Source organism: Nannobrachium achirus (genome assembly GCF_963921795.1).
Source record: "Nannobrachium achirus genome assembly, chromosome: 16".
NCBI lineage: Eukaryota > Metazoa > Chordata > Actinopteri > Myctophiformes > Myctophidae > Nannobrachium > Nannobrachium achirus.
The window spans coordinates 49,999,883-50,025,911 of NC_137823.1; the positions used below are offsets into that span (position 1 = coordinate 49,999,883).

Here is a 26,029-nt window from a genome sequence, read left to right on the forward strand (position 1 = left end):
ATTGAATATGTTTCGTGTTCTACATAATAAGCTAATAATGAAACGAGCAGTTGGCCACGTGCAATTAATTTAAAAATGTAGTAGAAAAGTTTCAAAAGAATGGGTCTCGCTGTGGGGAAAACAAAAGCTTTGGAGGAGAAGCCATCTAAATACCTCATATAACCAATAGGAGGCAGTCATGAACATGCCTTTTTGTACAAATTAATGTACTAATAATCTTATCGAAATTATATTACATTCATGTATAAAATATAGAGAGGGAGCATAAAACCTAAGCATTGTTGAAATAAAGCATCAAAAGACTGGGTCTCGCTGTATTGCTCAGGCTGCACTACAGTGTCTATTCACAGGCGCGAACCCACTACTGAGCGGCACGGGGGCTTTGACCTGCTCCGTTTCCGACCTGGGCCGGTTCACCCCTCCTTAGGCGACCTGGTGGTCCCGAGCTCCCGCAGGAGCACCATATCGATACCGAACTTAGTGCGGACACCCGATCGACATAGTCCACTGCAGCTCAGAACTCCTGAGCTCAAACGATCCGCCAGCCTCAGCCTCCCAGTAACTTGGATTACAGGCGCACGCCACTGCACCCGGCGAGAGAAGGAAGGACTTATTGGGCTTTTATCTTTGAGAAAAATTACGTCATTGGTTTAAATGTTGCTATAGTGACATCTAGGGGTGGTGATTGGAATCTCACTTGACTGCTAGCCCCTTTTTATTTTACCCATGTCTCCTACTATGTATTATTTTTATGTTGTTTGTTTAAAGATTAGATAGATAGATAGATGGGGGATCTTTTGTTTGTTTTTTGTATACATTTTAACACAAATAAATGTCAATTTAGGGGTCCTTGACATACAATGCCAATGAATAAATGTCAAACTATAACTGCACTCTCTGTCAAGGTGCCAACTTGCATCTTATGCACAAGTAGGCCATACATGGCCTACATCGCCATGAGGTGCGCTCACCACTGGCGATGCCAGTGACATCAACACTGGATCACCAGGGATGTTGGTCCCTCATTGGCTGTTAATGATGACGTAATTGCCAGAAATGCTGGTCCCCGAATGGGCTACGGGATTAAAAAACACAGGCAGACACCGATTTACGTGCATACGCAGCCGAACGCAGTACTTGCGTGCTCTGCTGGCGCAAGTAACTACATTGAAAAATAAAATCACACCTAGTGTGAAGTGAGCGGTGCTATTTATGAGTTAATTTCATAGCCAATCACGTGTCCTGGGAAGTATGGCCAATGGGACCCTGGGCGCACCCTGTGCCAAGATGTAGGCGATATGGAGGACAGATGTAGGCCACCAAGCTTCAGTTTACTTAAGCCTGCATCTCGGACTTCATCATGTGGCCAGTCTAAAGACGTCAATCCTCTATGATTTAATTCCTTTTCATGTAGGACCCCCAAATTGATATGCAGCTATTTGGCCGCGGAACACCATCTCAAAAATAACATTTTGCTGGGGACCCCCGTACTTAAGTCCTCTTAACTCACACCTGTCTTAAGGAAATGTAATAAATAATATTTATCAGCATGGGACTATCATTTATACAGCTCAATGGTTAAACAAAATTGTAGACACACGTTAATAGACGTTAAACGTGTTTATTTTGATCGCATATTATTACAACAATTATACACAGTGTAGGAAAAAAACACGTGGCAGAGATAAGCAAAAAGGGAATGTTGCTTTTTTTCAGTGATACATTTCACCAATTTGGAATGTGTTCTTCCCTGCTGGACTTAAATAACAATTCCATATTCAGTCACAAGATGGCACTACAGTACATTCACAAACAGTTTGTGTGCGCTTTCATCTCAAAGGTAAAGCAATTGTTCATTAATCCTCCAGTCATTGTCCTCTTCTACTGCGAGAACTAGAGGATGAGGTGGCAGAGTGGAAAAAAGGGAGTATGGATTTAAAACACAGATGAAACAATGAAAAAATACAAATTCAATTTGTGCTAAATACAGTGTTGAACATGCTGACATATACTCTGAGAATGTACAAATGGTCTATTTAGTTAGTTTGTAAACTCTGAAGAGTTACATATCTGTAAGGGTCCATTTGGAACCCATTTTAACCCTCATCGTCCCTGGTCCCCACTTTCCAATTCCATGCAACTGCAATGGAACAATGTGACTCGCCCACACATGTTGATTACCATTCACAAAGCTATTTCCACTGCCCAAGAGGACATCTATACTGTATATTCTATTCTCTTGGAATGTGTCTTGCACAGTGATATTTCTTCTAATAATAGATGTCAGTGTATGGCTGTAATTGTAACCCTGCTTTGACCATGGCAGTATTTTTTGGTCTCGATGGTGGTCTTTACAGGCAATGTGTTTGATTGACCACAAATATAAGATGACTGCTGGTAAAAAAAATATTTTGGTTTGCCCATATAGCATTGTACTGTAGTTATCTGCTCAGTCTCACTGGTTTCAATGCATGGTGAAATATAAGGCGAATGCTTCCTCACAGCCACACCAGTGGTACAACTGAGCCACTTATTTTCCTTACAGCATGTGGATGCATGCAGCCATGCAGGCACCATGTGCATTGATGCACACAGACACACAAACGAGGCCGTTGTCTCAAGTTGCATTAAGTGCAACCTCTCAGTTCCACTCACTTATCACAGTCTTCATTAACAGCTGCTGATTGACACACGCACACACGCGCACACACACGCACACACACGCACACACACGTCTGTGTATGGGTCTTGCTACATTTTGGACAATCCCAGGCTAGCTAGCTTGTGAGGAGAAAAGTCTTGTTATGCGAGCCTAACCACATGAACCCTAGCGTCCATATTCTGGGGTGAACATTCAGCTCACAACACGTCACAAACAACGCGACACACTTGTAGATCTGCTATTTTTGGCAAATGTTTCTGGCAGAACAGGGATGCCAGGGTTCAAGTGGTTACAATGCACAGTGTGGCTAATACCTAAAAAACCTAATAACTCTGCCTAAAGCTGCTACAGGATATACGTTTTTTTTCTACGTACAATAAATGCATGTCACGAGCACCTGCATCAGCAGTGTGAAAACAAAAAAGATAACAAAAAGGTTTGTTATAGTTCACTGCTGCAAAGTGAACCCCTTTTCCACAATTTAGTCAGTGTGGCCCGGTGACAGTTTGAAGGAAAGTTGAGCGGGAAGGAAACACGGAATGTTTCACTTTCAACATGTACTTGACCACTTTAAACCTGGTGTCCCTATGTTGGGCATGTTCTAGAAACAATTCAAACAACTTCAAAAACAACAACATGTTGTGAGCTTAGATCTACACTTGTGCTATTTCTGAAATGGTGCTTAAGTGGTCAAATTCAAGGAATGATTGTACAGGGAAGATCTGATGTTTGGCAACACATTGGCATCCCAGCTGGATCATCTGAGGAGAGGAGAGGAGGTGATGCAGCCTCTGTCCTTGTCCCAGGGACAGCTGGTGACACACTGGCAGGTTGGCTATGACTCAGAATCCTGAGGAAAGGAAAAACATGAAGAATATTACTCATAGCCACACACTCATAGCCACACACACACACACACACACACACACACACACACACACACACACACACACACACACACACACACACACACACACACACACACACACACACACACACACACACACACACACACACACACACACACACGAAGATTGTGTAAATCAAATAATTCGGAAGCATTTCCAGTTCCACAGTGAGCAGAACAATACCTCAATAAGTCTGCATGTAATCAAATCTGCATTAAACAAATTACCCAGTCAGCCTCTGGGGCAGAGACAGACAAGGGATGTGAACGAGAGAAAATCTAATGACCATTCATTTACCGGTGATCCACGGAAACGAGATTCTGTGACATAATAACGTTGTGCTCGTTATAATTCAGGTTTCTTTGAAAAGCAGATATGCCTCAACAATGAAAAATAAACAGCTATGCATAGACCTACAGTATGTACTCCTCCCTGAACAACAATTCTTGGGTTGGAGCTGATTGTGAAGGGTAAACATAACGTTCCTTTATGTTAATAAAAAACAAATGTAGCTTAGAAACCTCTCCATGGGAACCATTTTTCCACCACCTGAACATCAGGGCTGTTGGTACACAACACCCTGTCCTAATGAGCACACATTCAGTCTGCTCTGTTTGCGGCACCATCCATCATTTTAGCCCAGAGCACTGACTGAGCAGCGACATTACCTTTGTCCATTGGCTTATCAAGAAAAAAGAAATGGACAAGATATTGGCTCAGAGGTTTTGTTGGAAACCTAATAAACAACTCTCGGCTAACTGTATATTCTGACTGCAGGTTTTCAAAGTGGGGCCAATTGGAAAAGGAGAAAACATAAATACAAATAAATAAATGTAATTGGCATCACTATTTGGGGATTTTGGAAAGCCATTATTGTCAAAACCGTCTCATTAATATCAAAAATCCATAGTAGGAGTAGCAGGAATGGCCACAGCAAGAAGCTATGCTATTTGAGGGGTCCTTAGCATGGGAACGTTTGGAAACCCCTGATATAGACTGAGGTGAGGAGATGAGGCACACCTGTGATGTAAACATGTGCTGTGATTGTGACAAATAAAACTGATTCACACAGTAAACATCAGTCTAACATATAAACCAATCCTTTTTCTACAATACAAGCTGATGTGTATGAAAACCCCACAACACCCCACGCACACGCACACACACACACACACACACACACACACACACACACACACACAGTTAAAGTGCAGGCACGAGTGATGCTGTGCTGATCCAGCACCCCAGAGAGATGGAGGAGGACAGTGGGTGGCTTAAGAGGGAGATACGACAGACAGCAAAATTGACTGGCTTCTTGATTTACACAAGTGAGCCAGCCAGTAGTATGCATGCTCTGTGTGTGTGTGTGTGTGTGTGTGTGTGTGTGTGTGTGTGTGTGTGTGTGTGTGTGTGTGTGTGTGTGTGTGTGTGTGTGTGTGTGTGTGTGTGTGTGTGTGTGTGTGTGTGAGTGAGTGAGTGAGTGAGTGAGTGAGTGAGAGAGAGAGAGAGAGAGAGTATACTTTTGCTTACTTTCACTGAGTGTTGGGGACTGAGTCTCAGGAATGCAAACACAGTGTTGTCCTCCTTTGATTGAAAGAAATCCTCATAGTCCTGATGGGAAAACACCACAGCATATACACAGGTTACATAACCGCTATACTGTAAAATGGGTTATAAACATCAACTAAATGTGCCCTGAGGTACAAGCCCTCCCATCGCTCCTCTGACATCCGCTCATTCTGGCGTCACCAGTGAGTAGCTACTGCTGGATTACTGCATTGGCTGGGAAGACTGAGAGCGAACCGGAGCAGATAATCTGTCCCATCCAGTGACTGGATTATGACAGGATTACACAGTAACATGCAAACTCAGCAGAGGACATAAAATGGTCTTACCTCTCACAAAGTGCTCACTGATCCACGTTAATATTAATTTGCACAATCTTGTGCTACCCCTATGAGGCTAATTGTTTATGGTCTTTATTTTGCCTGTCATTAGTATTAGCCATGAATAACCTAAAAACAAAAACCTAAATACATTTACACACAATGCATATATATCCCCAAACAACATTGAACACAGTTTCAATAAAGTGTGGGTAAAAAAAAACCTAGCTAAGGCCATACTGTCTTTATATTCAGGTGTACTAAGATGTATAAGGAGCTGTCATGTGAGAAACATTGGTTGTTATTCATCCATGGCCTTGTCCTAACAATCTGAATATTATAGAACCAAGACGCCACTGCATGCTGGCCTGGTATTTATTATTATGAGTAGAGCTTGGCTCTATGACACAATAATTAAGCCTTGCCGATACATGAGGCAAATAGGGCCGGAGCCCATCTCCTGATTCTGTAGCGTGAGGCAGCTTGATGTACAAGTACACCCCCTGGATATGACGCTAGTATGTCGCAGGGATTTACCCCCAATCCAACCCTTGATGCTGAGTGCCAAGCGGGGAGGCACTGGGTCCCGTTTTTCAGTCTTTAGTAGGACCCGACTGGAGTTCGAACCTCCGACCTCCCAGTCTCAGGGTGGATGCTCTGAGACTGGGACTGTAGAACTATGGTCTGATCCCTGCATTTAGCAGAGAACTGCTTGACCGCTGTGTGTTTAATTACATATGTGCCAGTTTCTCCCATGAACTCACTGTGCACGATTCCTCAACAAAAGCCACTGAACAATCAATCCCATGAGAAAATATGTTTTTCCAAATTACAATTTCACATGTCAAAACTGAAATTAAACACCAAACAACAAAACAACTAAATAAAAACTAAAACTAATTTCAAAAACGATAACTGCCATAATGGCATTGCTATAATGCAGGTTGGAAAAGGTTAACCACTTGTGAGCTTGTAGATCGGCTATAGAGATTTGTTGTAGACGGAAAAGGCGGTCCAAGTACCAACAGTAGTTTGTTTTACCAAGAATAATAGAGAGTTTAAGTGGTATAAGACTCAGTTCGTACCCCACAGTAGAGGTCCTCGTTGAAGATCTGTGGTGGCACTGGGTTGCCCTTCTCCGGCTGCTTGTCTTGGGGGATGTTCCGGTTCATCCACAGACGCTGCTCCTCCATCATGGTGATGTCTACTTCCTGGAAGCAAATACGATTGGACTCCAGGAAGCCCACAACATCCTGCTGATGCTTCTTCACCTAAAGGGTGTGGAGAGCGGAGAATGGAAGCATGGAGGATAAACGGAGGTTGAGGTGGGTGGAGGAGAGAAGGTGGTCAAAGGAAGGGAGGTAAAAGAGTTAATTCATTAATACATGATCAAAACATGTCTGAGAATATACACATCATGACAGCCGGGTTATCAAACCTTTTAATTTCAAGGACCCCAAAATGTATGTGTTTGGCCCCCATTTGTGATGTTAAAATGTCAATTTTGAGCTACTGTACAAGTGAGCTTGCAGACCAGCATTGGCTTTGCCATTTTTCAACCTATCTTCTTCATATAACAGATCCTCACTAATGCTCATAATAAAATAGCAAAAAAAGTATACTCGGTCCAAGTCTCTTAGTCTTAGGAGAGCTGGGGGTAGTTCAGAAATCCATAGTCTTGTGACATAATCGTTTGACAGATTTTTTTGAAAGAATATTTCGATTTTTATTATCTTGAGAACAATGGCTTCCACTTTAACATTGCAACTTTTCAGGAATAGAAAGCCTGCATTTTCTATTCGCTTGGATTCTCCATCGATGATGTCACAAGATGATGGGTTTCTGACCTGCCCAAAGCCCTCCTCTGAGATACAGACTGAGTAGAAAAGAATGATGCTATTTTATCATGAACATTAGTGAGGACCAATTATATGAAGATAGGTTGAAAAGTGGTGAAGTCGTCGTTTAAGTATATAGGATTAAACTGATTTTGATGCTATATTAACTAATTTGTGTGGGGGACCCTCTGAAAGCCCTCAAGGACATTTGAGAACCACTGCTTTATGATATCATTAACACACTCCTTTAGTTCATTCAGCCTGCCCTACAGTATTCCCTGTACAATCCTGAGTGACATGGCTAAATTAACATTTTCCTGTACATGCTTTCACATGCAGTGTGCTTATCTGTAGTGACATCCAACTGTATATTGGTCTTACTCTTTGCCATGGGGTCACAAGTTTAATACACTCCTGTAATGACAGATGATATAAACGGACACAGCTACATGGGTTCACAACGCACAAATTGCACATAATGTGCAATATTGATTGAATTGTCTCTGTCCAGACTGTAATGTGGGCATTAATTGATTATCGGTGGACCTTGGGTTTGAAGCCATCATTTTTTCCATTTCTTTAATCTAGTTTTAGATCAATGTACATGACTAGATTACAGGAGTGGCACATCCAAGCTGCTTTTCAATGCTGTCATAATATTTCTTGTCCCGCTAACATTTGAAAAATGCAAAAACATCCGTCTTTCAAAAGAATCCATCCAAAATATGATTTTGGCAGGGAATGAGTTGAAACTAGAAGCAGTGCTCTTCCGAGCACAGGTCTCCACCAGGTCAGGCATGTAATGTGTTTTACATAAGTCGGCCTCCTGATGGCGCTATAAAAGGCTGATGTAAAAAATGCAGGGAAAAGGTTTTACCTTGGCTCTAAGGAGTGCGCATACAAAGTTTGACACTAATCGGTGGAGTTATAGGTGAAAACATGAATCGGCCTGTTATAGCGCCACCATGAGGCTGATTTGATTTTTCTTAAGTGGCATTTATTCCTCTGCCTATTGGGAATGTGCATGCACAATTTCACCAAAATCGCACACTGCGTTCAGGATTTCAGGCATTTTATTCAAAACTGACCAATCCTGCAAACTTTGAAAGCCAGTTTTAGCCAATCAGGATGGAATATGGAAAATCTGACACATCCATGTCGATCACATGACTGTCGAGATACTGTCTACTGATTTACGTGATTTTTGGACAAAATCTGTAGGAGTACTGGCAAAAGTTAGTTTTGCAAAAGTCGGCCTCCTGGTGGCGCTAGAACAGGCCCATGTGAAATATTTGGGGCAGAGGTTCTGAATTGGTGTTGAGGGAGTGTGTGTGCACAGTTTGGCAGCGACCGGGCCAACAGCGCCGGAGATTAGCTGGTAACGGACAAACGGACGGACGGACGGACGGACGCACGCACAGACGCACGCACGGACGGACGGACGGAGGGGAAAACATACTCTCCCTCAGCCTTCGGCTGGTGGAGACAAAAAACTGCTGGCCTGGGACTTATACTAAACTAGAGCAAGAACTTCAAAGGGACTCCAGATTTAATTTGGGCTTCGTAAACCGTCCTTAAAGTTACACAGGCCCAACGGTGTGCTTCAAGATGCTATGACAACTGTACACATAAACCATGTGTGCGGGGAAACTGTTTGGATTTGTGTTTGTGACTTTGAGAAAATAGACATTCTCACATGGTGATGTCAGAAAGATGGAAAACTCCCACGCTTCTCATGGGTTATTAAAAGATCTCCTCACATACACACACAAGTGAAACTTCCTGTGCTCTGCTGAAGCCAGTGACCATGTTGAGAGAACAGAGTGGATCATCCCCTTTCTTCTCAGGAACAAAATCATCTCACATGTCAAGTCACAAGCATTGGGAGAAATATCCTATCCTATAATACATTGTGGATTCCACTTGGGTGCAATCAATAATTCTATTTATAGGGCACCTTTCACAGTGATTATGAATACGTTCAATTTATGGAGACACAAATTCTACCAATTCCTCTGCTTTAACGTTCACTAATTTTAACTAAATTGATGATGTCCCATCAAAAAGCCTCTTCTGCAGGAATTAAGTTGTCAGCAGAGAACATAACCCAGATGAGGATGTACTGTACTGTATATGGCTGTTGTCTGTGTGTGGATATGAGCATGTGTGTGTGTTTTGTTTTAAGGTTGGTGCTGCCGACAATGAGGCTATTGTTCTGCCTTAAACACAAAGGACTGTCCGAGGATTGCTCTGAATAATGCTTCGTTTAGCGTAGACACTCAAAGACCCAAACAATACAATAACAGCATGCCAGACATCTATTGTGTCGGTGTCTTTTGAAATAGCTTATCACTATCAATACTATCAGTATATATGGCCATAAAACAATAGTAATTGGACCCTTGACAGACACAAACTGTAAATAACAATTTGCAAGGAATAAGGAAATAGACCAGTTCTATATTTTTGTTCAGTTGAGAAGTTAAAGCAGTTCCTTGAGTGTCTATAAACACACACAGCAACCACTGTACCTCCAAGCTGAACAGAGAGCATGTGAGTAAATAATGAAAGCGGTGCACCTGTGGCGAGTGTGAGTGATTTTATGTCAAGAGAAGGATGTATTCAGATTAACGTGAATGCTGTACGTACATATCAGTAAATATACATACACACACACACACACACACTGTTTGACTACAGAGATACAGTATGCATCGTTTTGGTAATACGCGGATGCATGGATTAAGCAGGGTTAAGCAAATCCTTAACAAGTACAGCACTGGGCCGCAATACTGCCATATTGGGGTGTGTGTGTGTGTGTGTGTGTGTATAGACAGTGATAGTGAAAGAGTGTTGTGACTGTATGGTTATCTGAGTCACAAGTACATCTACGTAGTGTGCAGTTATAGTTCTTATCCATTTCCAGACTTTATTCCAGAGCAAACTATATCTATAACCCAAAGCATTAAATCACATGAAAACCAGCTAAACGTATCCAAGTTCGCCAATAGGTGGAGACGTTTGAAGACAGATATGGAGTAGAAAAAGCAGGTGAACACACACTTCTCTCTTGCCATTAAAAAACTATCCATTGGACTATAAAATATGGCGCCTTCATCAGGGTGTACAGTCACACTGTCAAGAGTGCATAGATAAAGGTCACAGTCACCTGTGTGCAATCAGCATTCTGCAGTTCTCCCAAAAGGAGACACTAATCAGTCTACAGCCAGATAACAGTCTAATCCAGAGTTTTTCAAACAAATTTCAAGGTCTCCCCTTAACTCTGACAGTGTACATATGGAACCAAATGAACCCGACAGGTTCATTTGTACACTGTCAGAGTTACAGACTTGTAGGCTATGCGTCCCCCCCTATAGGAACCCACAGAGTCCCTGGAATCCACATTGAGAACCACTGGTTAATCTGTCTACACCCAGATATGAAGTTATGAACAATAACAAACTCTGAGAAGCAGGAGCATGACATTTACCCCAAGAGGTCATGAATATACAGTATTTTAATATAGGATCTGAGAATTATAGCAATTTAAGTACTAAGCAGAGCATCACAGATCCATTTTGACACTCTCTGAGATAAACATTGAAACTGTGACACTGTGGATTTTATAGCGATTAGTGGAGGGGATGACAATGCACTTCATTCATCGTGGACCGATGGTTTCTGCCTCACTAACACTAATCTGCTCTCATTCATCTGGGAACTGAGGCGCCGCATTTCTTTTGATTAGTTGTTCTCTCTCTCTCACGTGCGTCTTTTTATCTCTCTGCCTCTTTCACTTTGCTGTTCTCTCTTCCTATGTTAGCCAGACCCAAGACACAAACACACACTAGTTTGAGTTTTAAATCAAATGAATAATGCCTGTCACCTCCCATATCTCCTCTTTAATGCAATTCCACCTCTAATTCAATTCAACAGAGCTGAAAATTGAATTTCACATGAGCTCACCATCACTAACACAGAGCTGACCCGTTTCCCGAACAGCCTCCCTATTCAAGTGTACATGAGTGTGTGTGTGAGGTGTGTGTATGTATGTGTGTGTCATAGGATTAAAAATAACTCCTTTGTAAACCATAAAGGATTGTGTTGCCCCACTCCAGACAGAGACAAGTGAAGTGAGCATGATAAACTAAATATTACTCATTGTGCCATTACCTAAGACTTTAAGAATTCCTTCTGAGTTTTCAGTTATCTGCTCGCACTCTATAACATCAACCTCCACACATGGGCTAAAGATAAGAGAATGGAGAATGTCCAACCAGGAATACTAAACACTTTTGATTGAAACTAGAGATAACACTTTAGTAATGGGATGTGTGCAAGGGAGATTGTGAGCATGTGTTGATGCTTAAGGAAACAACCAAACTGCTGATGTATAGATCTTTTAGTTGCGACCGTAGGGAGCTACTTACTGTAGAAACCTCCACCGGCTGTCCGTGGGTCAGTGAGTCAGTCACACTTTTGCCCTGCTCATATCTCCACAACCGTTGCCCCCATCCATGCCAAATTTTGCACACACACTCCTTGACTGCCAAACTACAACCTCCAAGGACCCCCGGAGCCCCAGGGACCCCCAGGTCCCTGGGGGACCCCCAGATGTAAAAAATTACCAAATGTGCTCACACGTCACACTTTTTCCCTGCTTATATCTCCGCACCCGTTGACCCGATCCATGCCAGATTTTACACACACACTCCTTGCCTGCCAAACTACAACCTCCAAGGACCCCCGGAGCTCCAGGGACCCCCAGGTTCCTGGGGGACCCCCAGATGTAAAAAATGACCAAATGTGCAAAAATGACCAAATGACCACCCCAACGGGGCTGCTCACGGGGAATTCCCGGGGACCACCGACTCCTGGTGCTCCAGAACGGATGCAAAAGTGGTGGCGCCCCCAGTGGAGGACCCCCTGCCACTGCAGCGCACATAAAATGCCGTAACTCGGGCTAGGAGCGTCCGGGAGAGCCGGGGCCGGTACCTATTCGTCCGCCAAGGCAACGCGGAGACCCCACCCCTCATTTCTCACATGGCCCTATTCTAGCACCACCTTCAGGCCGATTTTTAAAACACATTTTTGGACACTGCTCCTACAGTTTTCGCCCTAAAATCACAAATATCACTACACTACACAGCATGTCTACACTCATGTCATCAACATGGATCAGGAAGATTTTGGAAAAACACATTTTTGCCCTATTTGTGGAGATAATCCACCTACGGTCGCTTATCTCCCGATTAGGGAGTCTTACTGGTATAGTATAGTATAGTATAGTATAGTATTGATTGATTGAAGAATGTATTAGAAGATTGCAATAGAAACAAGTACAGTTTCATGACAGTACAAATCACTGGTAGGTCTACAAGGTCAACTAAAAGGAGATCCTAGAAAGCCAAAGCTTATTTCCACAGGAACCACACTTTAAGTATCTCATATAACATAACATAACATAGTAGTGTATAGACAGACACCTCTAGGCTACTGGTTAAGAGCACAACGTTGAATAATCACTTGTTTGCGCATAAAATATGCACTTTGCACTCCCTGTAAAAAAAGGGACAAACTTTTAACAAAGCAGTAAAAACCTGCAGAAGAGCAATGCCTGACATCTCGACCCCATATTAGCCCTACATACTGTAGGCCTACATATTATTTGTCATAATTGATAATTATTTGTCATAAATAATTGATAAATGCATGGAATAATGCAATGAAAACTCATCTGCAGGCATTAGAACTCTATGGTAAACCTCCCTGTGCACTTTCACTCACCAAGTCACCATCTCAAACGCCAAGTGGTTCCTTTGGCAGAATTGGCACAAACATTTCCCAACGAATATGATTCAAGTGACAGCAGTATACAGACAGTACCACAGTTTCAACAAACAGGTTTAAATATAATGTGTTATGTGTCTATTATACATTGACTGATGTCGAGTGTTATCGCGCAGTGATTCGTTTATCTCAGCGCGCATCTATGCGCGCACTTACATAAACACAGTCACTCCTGTTTGTTCCATGCTTGTTCCCTGTATAAACAAGATTTTACAGATGTCATTGTTTTACAGTCACAGGCCATGCATCACACAAATCAAATCGTCGATATGATCTGCTAGTTACTCACCGCCACAGAGCCAGTGGAAGAGGCGATGTAAACCTTGATGACCATTTTAATCCTAAATCAACGCCACACGCAACCAAGCAAACTCTTTTTTACCGATTCGTTCTAAGGAAACATTAAAGCTCCAAACACGATATGCGTTTGCCTTTCACTGTCATTCAGATGCAGGTGCGTTTTATCGCGTCTCTCTCTTAATATTTCTACTGTGCCATCATAACAAACACGGAGCTCAGCGCGTTTCTGCTGTGACTACAACTGAGCTTCACGCTCCACTGCTCCAGCTGGTCTCCTGTCGTCATGAGCAATGCCTGAGCTCTGCACTTGTACTACCAGTAGCCTAGTGGTGGATCCGAGGGATGACGGGAAATGTAGTTGTTTTTCCTACATTTGTATTTATATTTTACATATTTTTAATCTATTTGGGTGTGAAATATTTTTGGTTGAATTTCATATTGCTTTGTGCACGTTCAAATTATTTGTGAAGAACAAAACCAAATGGTATTTTGTATGTGTTGGTTTGTTTGTTTGTTTGTTTGATTGATTGATTGGTTGATTGATTGATTGATTGAAGAATATATTAGAAGGTTGCATAGGAAAAGTATAGTTTCATGACAGTAGCCTAAATCACTGGTACAAGGTCAACTAAAAGGAGATCCTAGTAAGCTTTTCGGCTTATTTGTACACCACTTTATGTATCTCATAACATATAACATTAACAACAACAACAAAACGATAATAATCAAAATAATAATAAATTAATGTTATTTTTCTCTAATTATTTTGAGCTATATGGAACAGTTTTAAGTGTGGTAACAGCGCCACTCTGGTGGTTCCAACCCAGAAGTGCAGCGGAGCGCAGCGCAGCAAGTGGGTTGCCATGGAGCAGCGTCGCTGACAGTACAGTACAGTGAAGAAGGACTATAGGCGTGGGCTCACTCACACTCTGCCTCTCTTTTATATGTCGGATAATTATAGGATCGTAAAATACCACATTATTCTCAAAACATTGTCACGATCCGATCTCTGAATGAAGTAAATGGAGGGCCAGTGTATGGATAACGTTAAAAGTAACTGCTAGTTTGCTAACGTAGCTGGCTATGCTGCTAGCCTTGTTGTTGTAGAAGCTATTTTAACGACGGCTAGTCCAGCCAACAAGCTTATTTACTAATCGAACCTGTTTATATGGAACAACGAGGACTGCAAGGTGGGAAGGTCGAAGAGTGAAGCTGAAAACGGAAAGGTTGGTTGTTGCCACTACAACACCCACCTGTTGATGACAGCAGCTATGTGTTAGTGTATCGTGCTAGGCAGCAGCTTACTGTACGTTATATTAGCTAGTAATAACACGTTAGTTGCTGTCAAACAGGGGTTATTTGAATGCAGTTTCAGTGTATTTCAATTCACTTTAACTTTGGAGAGGTTATCTGCTACTAATAATAACATAGAGTCTGATATGGGTTGACATGATTTATTGACTTCCAGCAAATGTGCCTGACTGTATTCCTGTTGCCAGAAGACACGGCCTGTTGTGTTTAATCCCATCTGTCACTGACACTGAAGTCACCAGCAACTTGGTGCAACAAGCTCTACTGCATGCTCATAACATTATTTTTTGTTGTTTTTGTTTTCACTATTTCGTTTCTTTTTTAATGATGATATAATAATCCAAGCTGGTTTAAGCTTTTGCGTGATGATAGAGTATAGGAGAATAACGATGACGTGATTATTTAGGAATTATAGACGAACGAAGAACCTAAACAAAGTGTAATAATTAATGGCCTGAAGTCTAGTCGGTCAAGTTCAACAACAGCAACAACAGTCAAGCAAATACAGTGCCAAGAAGACAATTAGGCAAAGTGCTAAGTAACTCAAGCCTGGCATCTGTCAAAATAACAGAAGCAGCGCCTTATATTCAAGTTGTGATTGTATTATTGTCAAAGATAAGGAGGGTTGTCCATTGCAGCAGAGATCGAGTACTTATCCTTGAATGTAATGTCAAGTCTAATCTGTGCATGGCCTGTGTGCTTAGCAACAAATGATCTGCCCTCTCAATAAGTCATTAGAGCACACAGTGTATGTGTGCAATCAGTGGCAGCCGCAGAGAGGAACAGTGCTATAATACATCATTCACCTTCACCCTCATGGAAAGTTCTGCTTCTCATGTTCAGTCGCTTGGTGACCTAAAGGCCTCTCCATACTTCGACCGAAATGTTCGGTGAGTTGTGTTTTCCGACGTGCAAATTTCCGAACTCTCGTTCGGTCCAATGCTTTTCAGAAGTCCCGAGGGATATAATTTTATGGTAGAAAAGGACCTTTTGACCGAAAACGGCGGTTTCGGTCGAAGTATGGAAGGGCCTTAAGACGCACACTATATAACAGGCAAGCAATCCAGTTGGCCCAGCTTCTTATTACAGTTTTTCCGAATTTTTAAATAACTACTCTTCTTTGTCCAGAACAGATTATGAAAAGTATACTGTACAACCACTTACGTTGCCACTAGGACATTAACTCATTGGCCGCCTCCCCCGATAGTCACGAGAAAATTCCAATGTCGCTCCCCGCCAGGCCCGATAGTCCCGAGAATTTGCTTTTATATAATGTAATGTTTAATTACATTATTCTGCAGCCCGTGAAAAAGTTTGAGCTTTCAGTCATATAACAAACCAAAGATATCACTCATCACAGTAAGTGTGTTTGAAAACAAGAGTGTAATAACGTATAAATCTCAATAGAAATGAATAAAACTCCCAATAAACCACAGTGAATGCATTTAGCGTGGCAGAGCGCAGCCCGCAGAGTGCAATCAGCGGCACACTGGCCACACGCATGTAAAGGGATGTGGGGCAGGGATGTGCAGAGAATATTTAGAGAGGCAGGGGCTGACATTTCTAAAGGGGCCTTTTGGTGGACAATTCTATTGAATGCAGCCCTCAGGGGCAGGGGCTCAAGCCCCCTTTGATGTCTATGTGTGTACATGCCTGGTGAAGGGGCTGGCAGAAGCGACAACGGAGCAGCTGGATCTGAGACCATTTTGCACAAATCAAACAAAATCCAGTAAAATGTTCACTTGGAAAGCCATGACCTGCCTCATTGGCCAACAACACACAGCTTCATCATAACCCCCAAAGTCTCGACAACAAAATATTATGTCCCAGGCAGCCAGACAACAACGAAGATCAGAAGATCAGATCAGCAGGAGCGTCACAAGGGAAAAGTGGGACGAGTCTGAGTTACTAGGGCCCAAGGTGGAAGGGGCTTCATTATTTTATACTTTTGCTATTGAAAAATAGCAGATCTACAAGCTTGCAGCGCGACACTCGGTGCCATGCTGTGAGCTTGTATATATCTATTTTTTAAATCCCCCTATGTAGAAAATTCATGGGGGGCCCGCAGTGAATCCTTGTACCCAGGGCCCAGCACCGACACCCAGTTGGAACAGATCCTCAGCCCACTACAAACACAACGTATAGAAAGCCTGGTGAGGCGAGGCCGAGGTTACAAACAACACAATCACCTACTGGACAAGATGCAGTCGGCCGGTCCAGTCACCACCAACCGATCTTCAAGCCCTGCTACGGGAGTGGAGAGGAGAAAATATCCCCCCCCCCCGGCGGAGTCCTCAATCAGGCGACCATTGTCTGAAGAAAAGCAACGTGTTGCGTCCATATAACTTCCATCGGTATGTAACAAAACTGGTGAAAATAGCAGATCTGCAAGCACACAACGCCTCGCATCCAAGCGCCCATGGAGCCTGATGGAGGAGTTGTTCTAGGTGTATTATATTCCAGTTATCAGGAAAGGGTCGCGTCCAAACTCCCAGCGGTGGAACAAAAAAAAGGAGTGAAAATAGCAGATCTACAACGCGTCGCGACAGTGGAATCCAACAGGGAAGAAACGAAAACACGGCGATCGTCATTGTCAGTAAGTTACTGTTGTTTCCATCCTCCTAACCTAAACTAACTGTAACAGTTAGTTTACCTAGGCTAGAAGACTCTTCCTGCTCACTTGGCTGATATGCTCCTGCGTGCGTCCCTATGGCGTGCACGCGCAATCGCGCATGTGCGCGTGTTTGAGGCGTGCCGTGCAACAAGTCCTTGCAGCCTGAAGCCGTGAAGGAAGGAAACGAGCTCGCGCCTGAGGCAATATCACCACTGGGCGTATGTGATCGCTGCAGTCTGTTCCGCTCTAAAGCCCGCCTACTGTATCCGGTTATGTAACACTCACATGCATGCAAGACACGTTTCCGCATCCGGTATAGACCCAGGCCGGATCACCAACAAGCAGAGTAACTTGATTGCTATCAGTTCTCTACCAAGCCACCGAGGCAAGCCAGTAGTTTGCGCACATCATGAGAGCGATTCAATTCAAAGGAACGTTATTGGCATGAGAAAACATAGGCTACGTTTACATCGCCAAAGCAAGTGCCACAAATAAATAAAAACAGTTGAATATGGGGAACATATTTACAGTTATACACATAGGCCTTGCCTTATATAAAGTTATACGTTATAAGTGTGTGTGTGTGTGTGTGTGTGTGTGTGTGTGTGTGTGTGTGTGTGTGTGTGTGAAAATGTGATCTGTGCAAAATAAAACACTTGAATGCTGAATAAAAGGTAAAAAGCTTATTTATATTTGTGTGAAGTCAGTATGACGCCCTAAGGGCAAGAGGTGACCTATTACAGCCCTATTACACTATTCCAGTTATTGCCCTATTACACAATTACACTTATTACACTAGTAAACTTATCTGATAAGTGCCTGACGCCATAAATACAAATATCAACTGAATTATCCACTTGAAAAGCGATCGATCACAAAAAGGTCAATATCTCCAGTTTTATCAATTAGAGCTGGATTTTGGTCAAAAATGGCTATTTTGAGATGGCTGCAACTATAGAAAAAAAAGCTTTTTATTTTATTTTTTTATTTTTTGGTGAGACTAGAGGTTGTCTTGTTTCTTTTCAGGTACTGTAAGACATTGTCGAAAAAACACAGAATTTAGGAAAAATGTCAATATAAAAAAAATATATAAATTTTTTTATTAAACAAAATGGCAGTAGAGCCATACAGTCAATGTTAAAATGGCGGCCAATGTGTTAATGTCCCCCTTTGTGGGTAAGGTGCTCTTGTTATTGTAATGCAAAATAGCATCTGTTGTTCAAGGTTCAAGGTTGTACTTTATTGTTACGTCTTTTGTACAGGTACATAAGAGTAAAGCATATTTTTGTTCGGCTTCCTTTCAGACAATGCAGTGGTATATATAAAATAACAGCAAAACAACACATCTAAAGATAAAATAATAAGTAACAATGACATAGGAAAGAAAGAGAGTGCAAAAGGCAAAAGAGAATGAAAAAAGCATCCTCAGCTGTACGTGCATAAAGCTTGATATATTTGTATACACCAATTATTATTATTTTAAAATGTTTATTTGCAACCATGTGTGTAATTTCCTCTTTTTCCATCCATAAAGTGTTTCCGGAACAAGCCAAAAAGTCATGGAATCGGAAAACACCGACCACACCTACGGAGACAACCGGGATGCTGAACAAAGTCGGCAATCCCTACGGACCACAGGGAAGAATTCCCAAGCATCATCTTTCCAAAGTCCAAAACGTGGCAGCAGCCACCGGGATAACCGGGATGCTGAACAAAGTCGGCAATCCCTACGGACCACAGGGAAAAATTCCCAAGCATCATCTTTCCAGAGTCCAAAACGTAGCAGCAGCCACCGGGACAAGAACCAGGACGCTGGTGAGAAGGAGAGCTCTGCTTTGGACAGGTCCAAAACCCGGATCTGGGATCCAGATCCAGACCGGGATAGGATCTCAGATGAAGAAAGACGGAGAAGCAGCCGGTCGTTTTATTCTGATAACTATGAGAATGAGTCTCATTCTGAGCGCTCACTGTCACCATACTCTCGGTCCAGGACGCCATCCCCATCTCCACCCAGACAGGCCAAGAAGATATTTAACAGCCCCGGCTACAAGAAAGGTGGGTAAAGCACCAGGGAATGCAGACATAGCCTGGCTTAGCCAGACTATATACTAATGCAGCTAACTAACTGCAGTATGCATCCCCTCCTTGTTTTAACATGGGTGGATGGTCTAGCTGGGCTAGGCTAACGCAGACACACACAATCAATCAATAGCAATCAATTAATTAATTATTATACACTATTGTGGCCATCATCAAAACATTTGTTTTTGAAATTGAGTTGACTTGCCAGTAGATGGCAGCATAGCACTCATTTCCAATATTGTGGCATCTGGGAAGATTGGAAGACAACCCACTCTTACAGTACTGACAAAGACAATGGAAAAGGAAGACTTGCTAACTTCGATTGATTTCCTGTATCTTTGTAACATGGGCCCCCACCTTAGGTGGAAGTAGGTAGTGGGTCTCTTAATTCCAAAGGAGAAGTAAATGGAGTGGGGAGACGAGGGGACCATGGTGGGAATGGTGGGAAGAGACAACCATGCCCACTTAGGAGACCATTTGTGTACCAGTTTTCGTAGGCTATACTAGTGTTGAGGTGTGCAACAGGCTATCTGGGCATATCAAGGATCTTTGGTACTGATGAATATGAAGTGCACATGACAAGCAATTTAATGCTTTCTGTTCTTCATGAAACACAGGTTTTCATCATTCTTATTAGGATGGTTTAGAAAAAAGGTATACAAATATATTGCTAATCTTCGTAATGAATACAGGCTATGAAAGTTGTTAAAGTTTGATCAATCTCACCTTAGTTTTTTGGGGATCAGGTGTTTTGCTTAATCTTGTCTATCCCCAGGGAGGCGATCCGTGCCATTCAGATGCACTTGTATGTCGACGATGCCATCAGTAAACGTTGTCTAATTAACCCGCCCACCAGTCCCAAAAGAAAAAATATATCTTTATGCACTCTGTTCTCCTGTCTCCCAGTGGCTGTGGTACGTCGGGGTGCGCCTCGCCTGCAGCGTCCTGGCGGTGGGACCCACTCCCAGCAGCATCGACAGGGGGTGCGCTCTCAGAGCAAAGACTCCACCGCGCCCCTGAAAGACCTGGACTTGGTCACCAAGCGCTTGCTCTCAGCTCGCCTGCTGAAAATCAACGAGCTGCGAAACGCCCTCGCTGAGCTGCAGCTGCGCACCGACGATCTGCAGAAGGAAAACCGCATCCTGAAGCAGGTATCTCAACTAGGGTCCATTCTTTGCACTTTCAGTTCAATCAAGCTTCAGCATTTTGCTGTGTAGCTACGAGCTTTGGTTGAATCGCTGTTAAAGACCTCTCCTGCATGATATGCAGGAGAGGTCATATGCAGCATGTATCCTTGGTTCGATTCTGATATAGATACCTTTATTATCCCAAGGGGGAAAATCAGTTGCCCAGCGCCTAGGCAGCAAAGCAGTTTAAGGTTACAAGGTTACAGAGAAGTATGAAAAGAAAAAGGAAGTGCTACTGTTGTGTACAGTGAAAAAAAGCAAGGCACAAAAAATAATAAATATATAGAGGTCTTCTGGCTCATGTCATGCCCCTCTCTGCCCTCAGTTTCCTGCTTTATGCTGTCAGGAATAGTATTTTATCATTAATGGGGAGAGGAGGTTATCAGTTCAGTTAGTAAATGCTTTACAAATTATAAACTACTGATAAACAATGCAGCCTCATGTCATGTCAGCCACATCATAAAGAGATAAAGACTTTATCCTAATAAATGCTGTAAAAAAAAAATGTTAAGACCCTTTTAGACTATTTTAGTTAATTATTCTGTATTTCTCCCTGTGTTTAAGTTTAATAATGATAATTTTAAAACACCCTTCTCTCTTCCAACACTCCGTCCAGCTCCAGGTGCGTCAGGAGAAGGCCCTGCACCGCTACGACGACACCGAGAGCGAGATCACCCAGCTGCTGTCGCGCCACAACAACGAGACGCACGCGCTGCGCGAGCGGCTGCGGCGGGCACAGGAGCATGAGAGGGTGGTGGAGCGACAGCTGAAGAACAGCGACGAGCGGCTGCAGAGGAGCCAGGCGGCCTGCGCCCGGCTGAAGAAGCTGGCCGAGCAGCGGGAGCTCGGACCCAGGGAGGAGCTGAGGCGAGAGCTGGAAGAACAGAAGACACAAACCCTGGAGGGAGAACGCAAGATAAAGGTGATGGCCTTCTACAGCGTGGCCTATAATAGGGTTTGTCTGTATGTAATGTATGCACTTAAGAGGAGCGTGAAAGTTGAGTCATAGTTGAAAATCTAAGCATGTAACATCTCTCACGTACAACAACATTGATGCAACTTGCACACAAGTAGCCAGCCTATTAAACCGCATTGTGATTTGTTCACAATCTGCACACAGAGTAGCTTACTAGTGATAGCTTGGGCAGAGAAGCTATGCTGTTATTAGACTATATATTTTTTTATTTTATGCCATGGCTCTGTAGGAGGCGAGATGTGCCATCTAGAAATGGGTCTGTGGGTCTGTCTGTCTCTGTATGACCGTTGCTAATCTCGCAAACCGCTGGACCGATTTCCACTTAACACATACAGTATGTTGGGATTTTAAGTAAAATTTGATAGTTGGTATCAATGGCGGTTGGATCGGACTTAAACCTTGACCAAATAAATATGGAGGTGACTGACGTTGTGTGTGTGTGTGTGTGTGTGTGTGTGTGTGTGTGTGTGTGCGTGTGCGTGTGCGTGTTTGTAGGAGCTGGAGCGCAGCATGGAGCTCAGCAGCAGTAGCTACCAGAGGCAGCTTTCTGCAGAGAAAAGGAAATATGTCAACGCTCAGGATGCAATCATGGCTCTGCAGGAAGATCTTACACGACTGGGCAACAAACTCAAGGTATAAACACACACATACATAGAAATGGGTGTACAAAAATACTCACTTGCATGCGGCTTTGTGCGTACACAGATTCAGGTGTGTACTGGCTATTTATTCATTCTAATGTAAGTTCCGTCTCTATTAGGAGAAGGAGCGAGAGCTGGATGCCAGAAACATCTATGCCAACCGCATGGTAAAACCCACATCTAGAAAAGACAATGACAGCGACATAAAGAGTACAGGTTTGTTGTGGTGCATAGTTTTTGTTTATGATTTGTTTGAGCAAAAGCTGTTTATATTGTCACAGAAGCTGCATCATTTCCTGGGATAGTTTTGAAGGGAAATGAACACCGATGTGAACTGCTTGTTTGTCCCACATAATATAGTCTCCAGTAGGAACAGCACCAAGGCAGTGCAGACCGAAGGCAGGACGTCCAGTCTGGACTTCCCCACCCCTCCACCCATGACTCCCGATGGCAACAACGAACAGGCGCCCAATGGCTACCTTTCGCTCAAGGTAAAGTTTCTTTACATCCAGGCTGCCCACATTTCACCCTGCTGTTAAAAAAACATATACTTAATTCACTGTGGTCCCCCATGGGTCTGTACATGGCCCCATCTATCCATTATTAAAAGACTCATTATTTTACTACATTGATTAGTCCGATTAATCTTACTCTATCACTGAGTCAAATGTTGTTTTTTTGCCCCCTCTTGGTTACTTGCCCCTGCAGGAGCTTGACGAGGCAGACAGAAAACAGAGTGAAACGGAGGAAAGGAAGGCATGGGAATGGGAAACTGGCAAGGAGAGAAAGCGGGAGAAAGACAAGAAACAGCCGCTAGGAAGGGAACTGAACGCCTTGGAGGTGAAAGCCAGGACACTAAGAGACGGTAAGCTTGTACACAGGCACCATATTTATGCTCTGGTCCGTCATGCATTGACTTGGACAAAATCTCAGTACAGCAAATGGTCAACTTTAATGATCTTGATTCCTTGAAAATGTATCATCAGTGAGGTTCAGGTGTGGCTCTGCTTATGCCCAAAGTTTAATTGGTTGATATAGAGGTTTCTTTGGTCGATAAATATATTTGTTTGACTGATTGATATGTTGTAGAGATTTCTTATTAAACAGAACAGTATTTCCACAGGCCGGCAGAAAGAGAAGGAGGAGGGCGGAAACACTTTGAACCTGAAGGACGAAGAGAACAGGAGGCCTGGCCGTGAGCCTCTGTCCAGTCAGCATGTGACAGAGGAGGAACAGCGTAAGAAAGAGCAGCTCCTGGCCAGGATGCATGAGATAGACCGTCAGAACCAGACCCTGCCGGACCCCGTGTTCACTGAAACCGAGTCCACGCTTTCCCAGTCCGTTGCTGGTGGCACCACAGTCCGGTCCCCACCTCGCTCGACCGAATCACGGAACCATCAGAACTCTGCCATCTTTAGCTTCACAGAGCCAGAGGAGTCGAGTTTGCGCGCAGGCGCCGGGAGCCGGGAAGGGGCTAGGAGAAGCGTGGCCATAGATGGCGGCGTGGGAGCATTGGGGGTCGGGAGGAGAGGCATGCGGGCTCAAACCTCAGACGAGGACATGGCATTCGGAAGCTACGCCCCGTCCTTCGGGCGCCCGGCCCCTCGAAGCTCCTCCGGCTTCCCTCCACCTCCGCCTCCGGCCAGAGAGAACACGGACTCCACCTTAGAGGCGATAGGGGTCAGAGGGATGGAGAAGGACAGGGACAGAGGGGAGGGGAAGGACCGGAAGTCTAACCTGATGCAGCAGCTGTTTGGAGCCCTGGCCACGCCTGTCACCGACAACCCCACCTCCAATAAGATGGAGGTTCTCAGCAGCCCTCCCGCCACCAATGGCATGCGCTCGAGAAGGGAGGGACTATTGAGCTTCAAGTCCATGTCGCCTGTCACCCCCGCCACCCCCCCAACTCCCATGCTGAGCACCCTGCACGTGGCCGAGAGCAAGCCCACGGTCCGCGCTATGGCCTCCTTCGATGACGACATCGAGGAGCTCACTTTGTGATCTGCTCAGGTTGGACGTTTAAAGCACAACTCTGTGCTGTCTGGAGGTGATCCGCTGTGATTGTAGGTGGAGGTTGTCATTGCTTCTGGTGAAGCTAAACTTAACACAGCACCACTGGATGTGTGACTTTCATTTATATTCACTCTAATGACAAATCATTTCAACATTACTACAAGTTGAACAAGTCGAGGATCTCAAATCCATATGAAAATGATATAATGAAGGAAATTCAGAATAATAAAATATATATATCGATGCCATATCTACGTACTCAGGTAAAAGAGTTGTATACGTTCATGTTTACATGTGCATTGACTAAGTGATGACTTTATAATAAGAGTGATGTATTGGGGCTGTTAAGTATGACATCATTTTGTAGGCAGAGGAGAATTTCTGCCCCCAGTTTCCGTGAATCTTTTTACTATTTTTACTATTTACACATTTTTCTTCTCTTTGTTGTTGAAAGGAAAGTGTTAGAATTATACTTTAGTCGTTATTTTTGTCTCGGATCTGTTGAAATAGCGAGGGACAGAAAATGCTCTGGGGGCAGAGTTCTCCTCTGCCTACAAAATGATGTCACGGCTTAAAAGCCCCCATCAGTTTATGGGTATGAAATACATTGAGTTGTTGTCAACTCTGGGAGCAGTGTTGGCCAAGTTACTCAGGAAGTGTAATAACTAACTAATTACTATTTTTCAAAGTAATTCTACTTTCATTGTTATATAAAAGGTAATGAGTTATGTTTCTCATTATATTAATATATTACTTTTGCTACCCACCCACTCCTTCTGATAGATTTATGTACGATACAACCTGTTTAGCACTTTATTGGAACAGTAGTTCAATACCACAATAGTTCCACCTCCTCACGGGAGGAGTCACCAATGAGCCAAATTGCACACACACACACACACACACACACACACACACTCTCTCTCACTGAAATATATTTATTTTCCCCAAATCGTGTTCTGGTATGTACTTTGTTGAATAACTGTAATATAATTACGGTTTTGACAATTATAGTCCCCTAAACTACGTATTACTGGGGAAGGTATTACAGTATACATTACATAGTAATATGTTACTGACCAATATTTTCTGGGAGTGCATTACCTTTTAAACCTGTGATTTGGTTTAATGTTTCTTGCACCTACAGTAGCTATCAATATACTGAAATTTGCATTATTACAATTGTGTGAAATTAGGAGTTGGAGAGGCATGTAGTTATCTTCATGGTGGAGATTTGGAGTAGGCCTACAATAAGAATGTATAGTGAGTGTTATTTATTTAGTTTTTGCATTTATAGGACAATATATATTGAGAACACGTTCTGTTATAGACCAAAGGACTGAAAGGGATTGTTGTGTTTCTGTTCGACACCTAAAAATTTAATTCTAGATTCTTAACAGTTGAAAGAAAATGTTTGCCATGATATGGAAATAAGGTGATGCTCTGCCAAATGTGGAAATATTATAGAACAGAACAGTAGTTCAGTCTTGTACAATCATATGGTACCTACAGGAAATTGGAAGATGATTGTTTTTTTTTTGTTTTTTTTATGACTTTATTTTTCAATTTTCAAATTTTTCAACAGATGATTGTTTTAGTGTTGATACAGTTTGCTCCTGATTTCAGACAATCAAACAAATGAAAATTGTTGAAATGGATGAGTCAGTTGGGACAAAATGTGTGTCCTTTTTATTTATGTTATATTGTTTCTGGAATAATTAAACATAGCCTATACTAGGGCTACCTGCATAGAATGTGGGA

At 43.0% G+C, this 26,029-nt stretch overlaps 2 protein-coding genes across 2 annotated transcripts; one reads left to right on the plus strand and one right to left on the minus strand.

The window, feature by feature from the left end:
* Positions 1-1,635: 1,635 nt before the first annotated feature.
* sh3bgrl2 (SH3 domain binding glutamate-rich protein like 2) lies at positions 1,636-13,717 on the minus strand. Its single transcript, XM_080743971.1, has 4 exons — positions 13,434-13,717; positions 6,542-6,727; positions 5,101-5,181; positions 1,636-3,512 (listed from the first exon to the last, which is right to left on the minus strand). The coding sequence occupies exons 1-4, from the start codon at positions 13,476-13,478 to the stop codon at positions 3,498-3,500; spliced, it is 327 nt and encodes a 108-aa protein (XP_080600097.1). The 5' UTR covers positions 13,479-13,717; the 3' UTR covers positions 1,636-3,497.
* Positions 13,718-14,492: 775 nt separating this feature from the next.
* On the plus strand, positions 14,493-24,578 carry lca5 (lebercilin LCA5). The gene is made up of 9 exons (XM_080744478.1): positions 14,493-14,670; positions 18,904-19,424; positions 20,358-20,602; positions 21,255-21,560; positions 22,110-22,247; positions 22,375-22,471; positions 22,616-22,746; positions 22,964-23,120; positions 23,379-24,578. Exons 2-9 carry the CDS (start codon positions 18,929-18,931, stop codon positions 24,254-24,256), a joined length of 2,448 nt encoding a protein of 815 aa, XP_080600604.1. The 5' UTR covers positions 14,493-14,670; positions 18,904-18,928; the 3' UTR covers positions 24,257-24,578.
* The last annotated feature ends 1,451 nt before the right edge of the window (positions 24,579-26,029 follow it).

What these genes read in the sequence shown, in the direction of transcription:
- lca5 (XM_080744478.1), top strand. Translation starts at nt 18,929, where the DNA reads ATGGAATCGGAAAACACCGACCACACCTACGGAGACAACCGGGATGCT. An exon ending in ATGGCTACCTTTCGCTCAAG is followed by an intron (nt 22,747 to 22,963) that starts GTAAAGTTTCTT and finishes TTGCCCCTGCAG; the next exon opens with GAGCTTGACGAGGCAGACAG. An exon ending in AGCCAGGACACTAAGAGACG is followed by an intron (nt 23,121 to 23,378) that starts GTAAGCTTGTAC and finishes GTATTTCCACAG; the next exon opens with GCCGGCAGAAAGAGAAGGAG.
- sh3bgrl2 (XM_080743971.1), bottom strand. Translation starts at nt 13,478, where the DNA reads ATGGTCATCAAGGTTTACATCGCCTCTTCCACTGGCTCTGTGGCG. An exon ending in CTTCCACTGGCTCTGTGGCG is followed by an intron (nt 6,728 to 13,433) that starts GTGAGTAACTAG and finishes CACACCCTTTAG; the next exon opens with GTGAAGAAGCATCAGCAGGA. An exon ending in ACGAGGACCTCTACTGTGGG is followed by an intron (nt 5,182 to 6,541) that starts GTACGAACTGAG and finishes TTTTCCCATCAG; the next exon opens with GACTATGAGGATTTCTTTCA.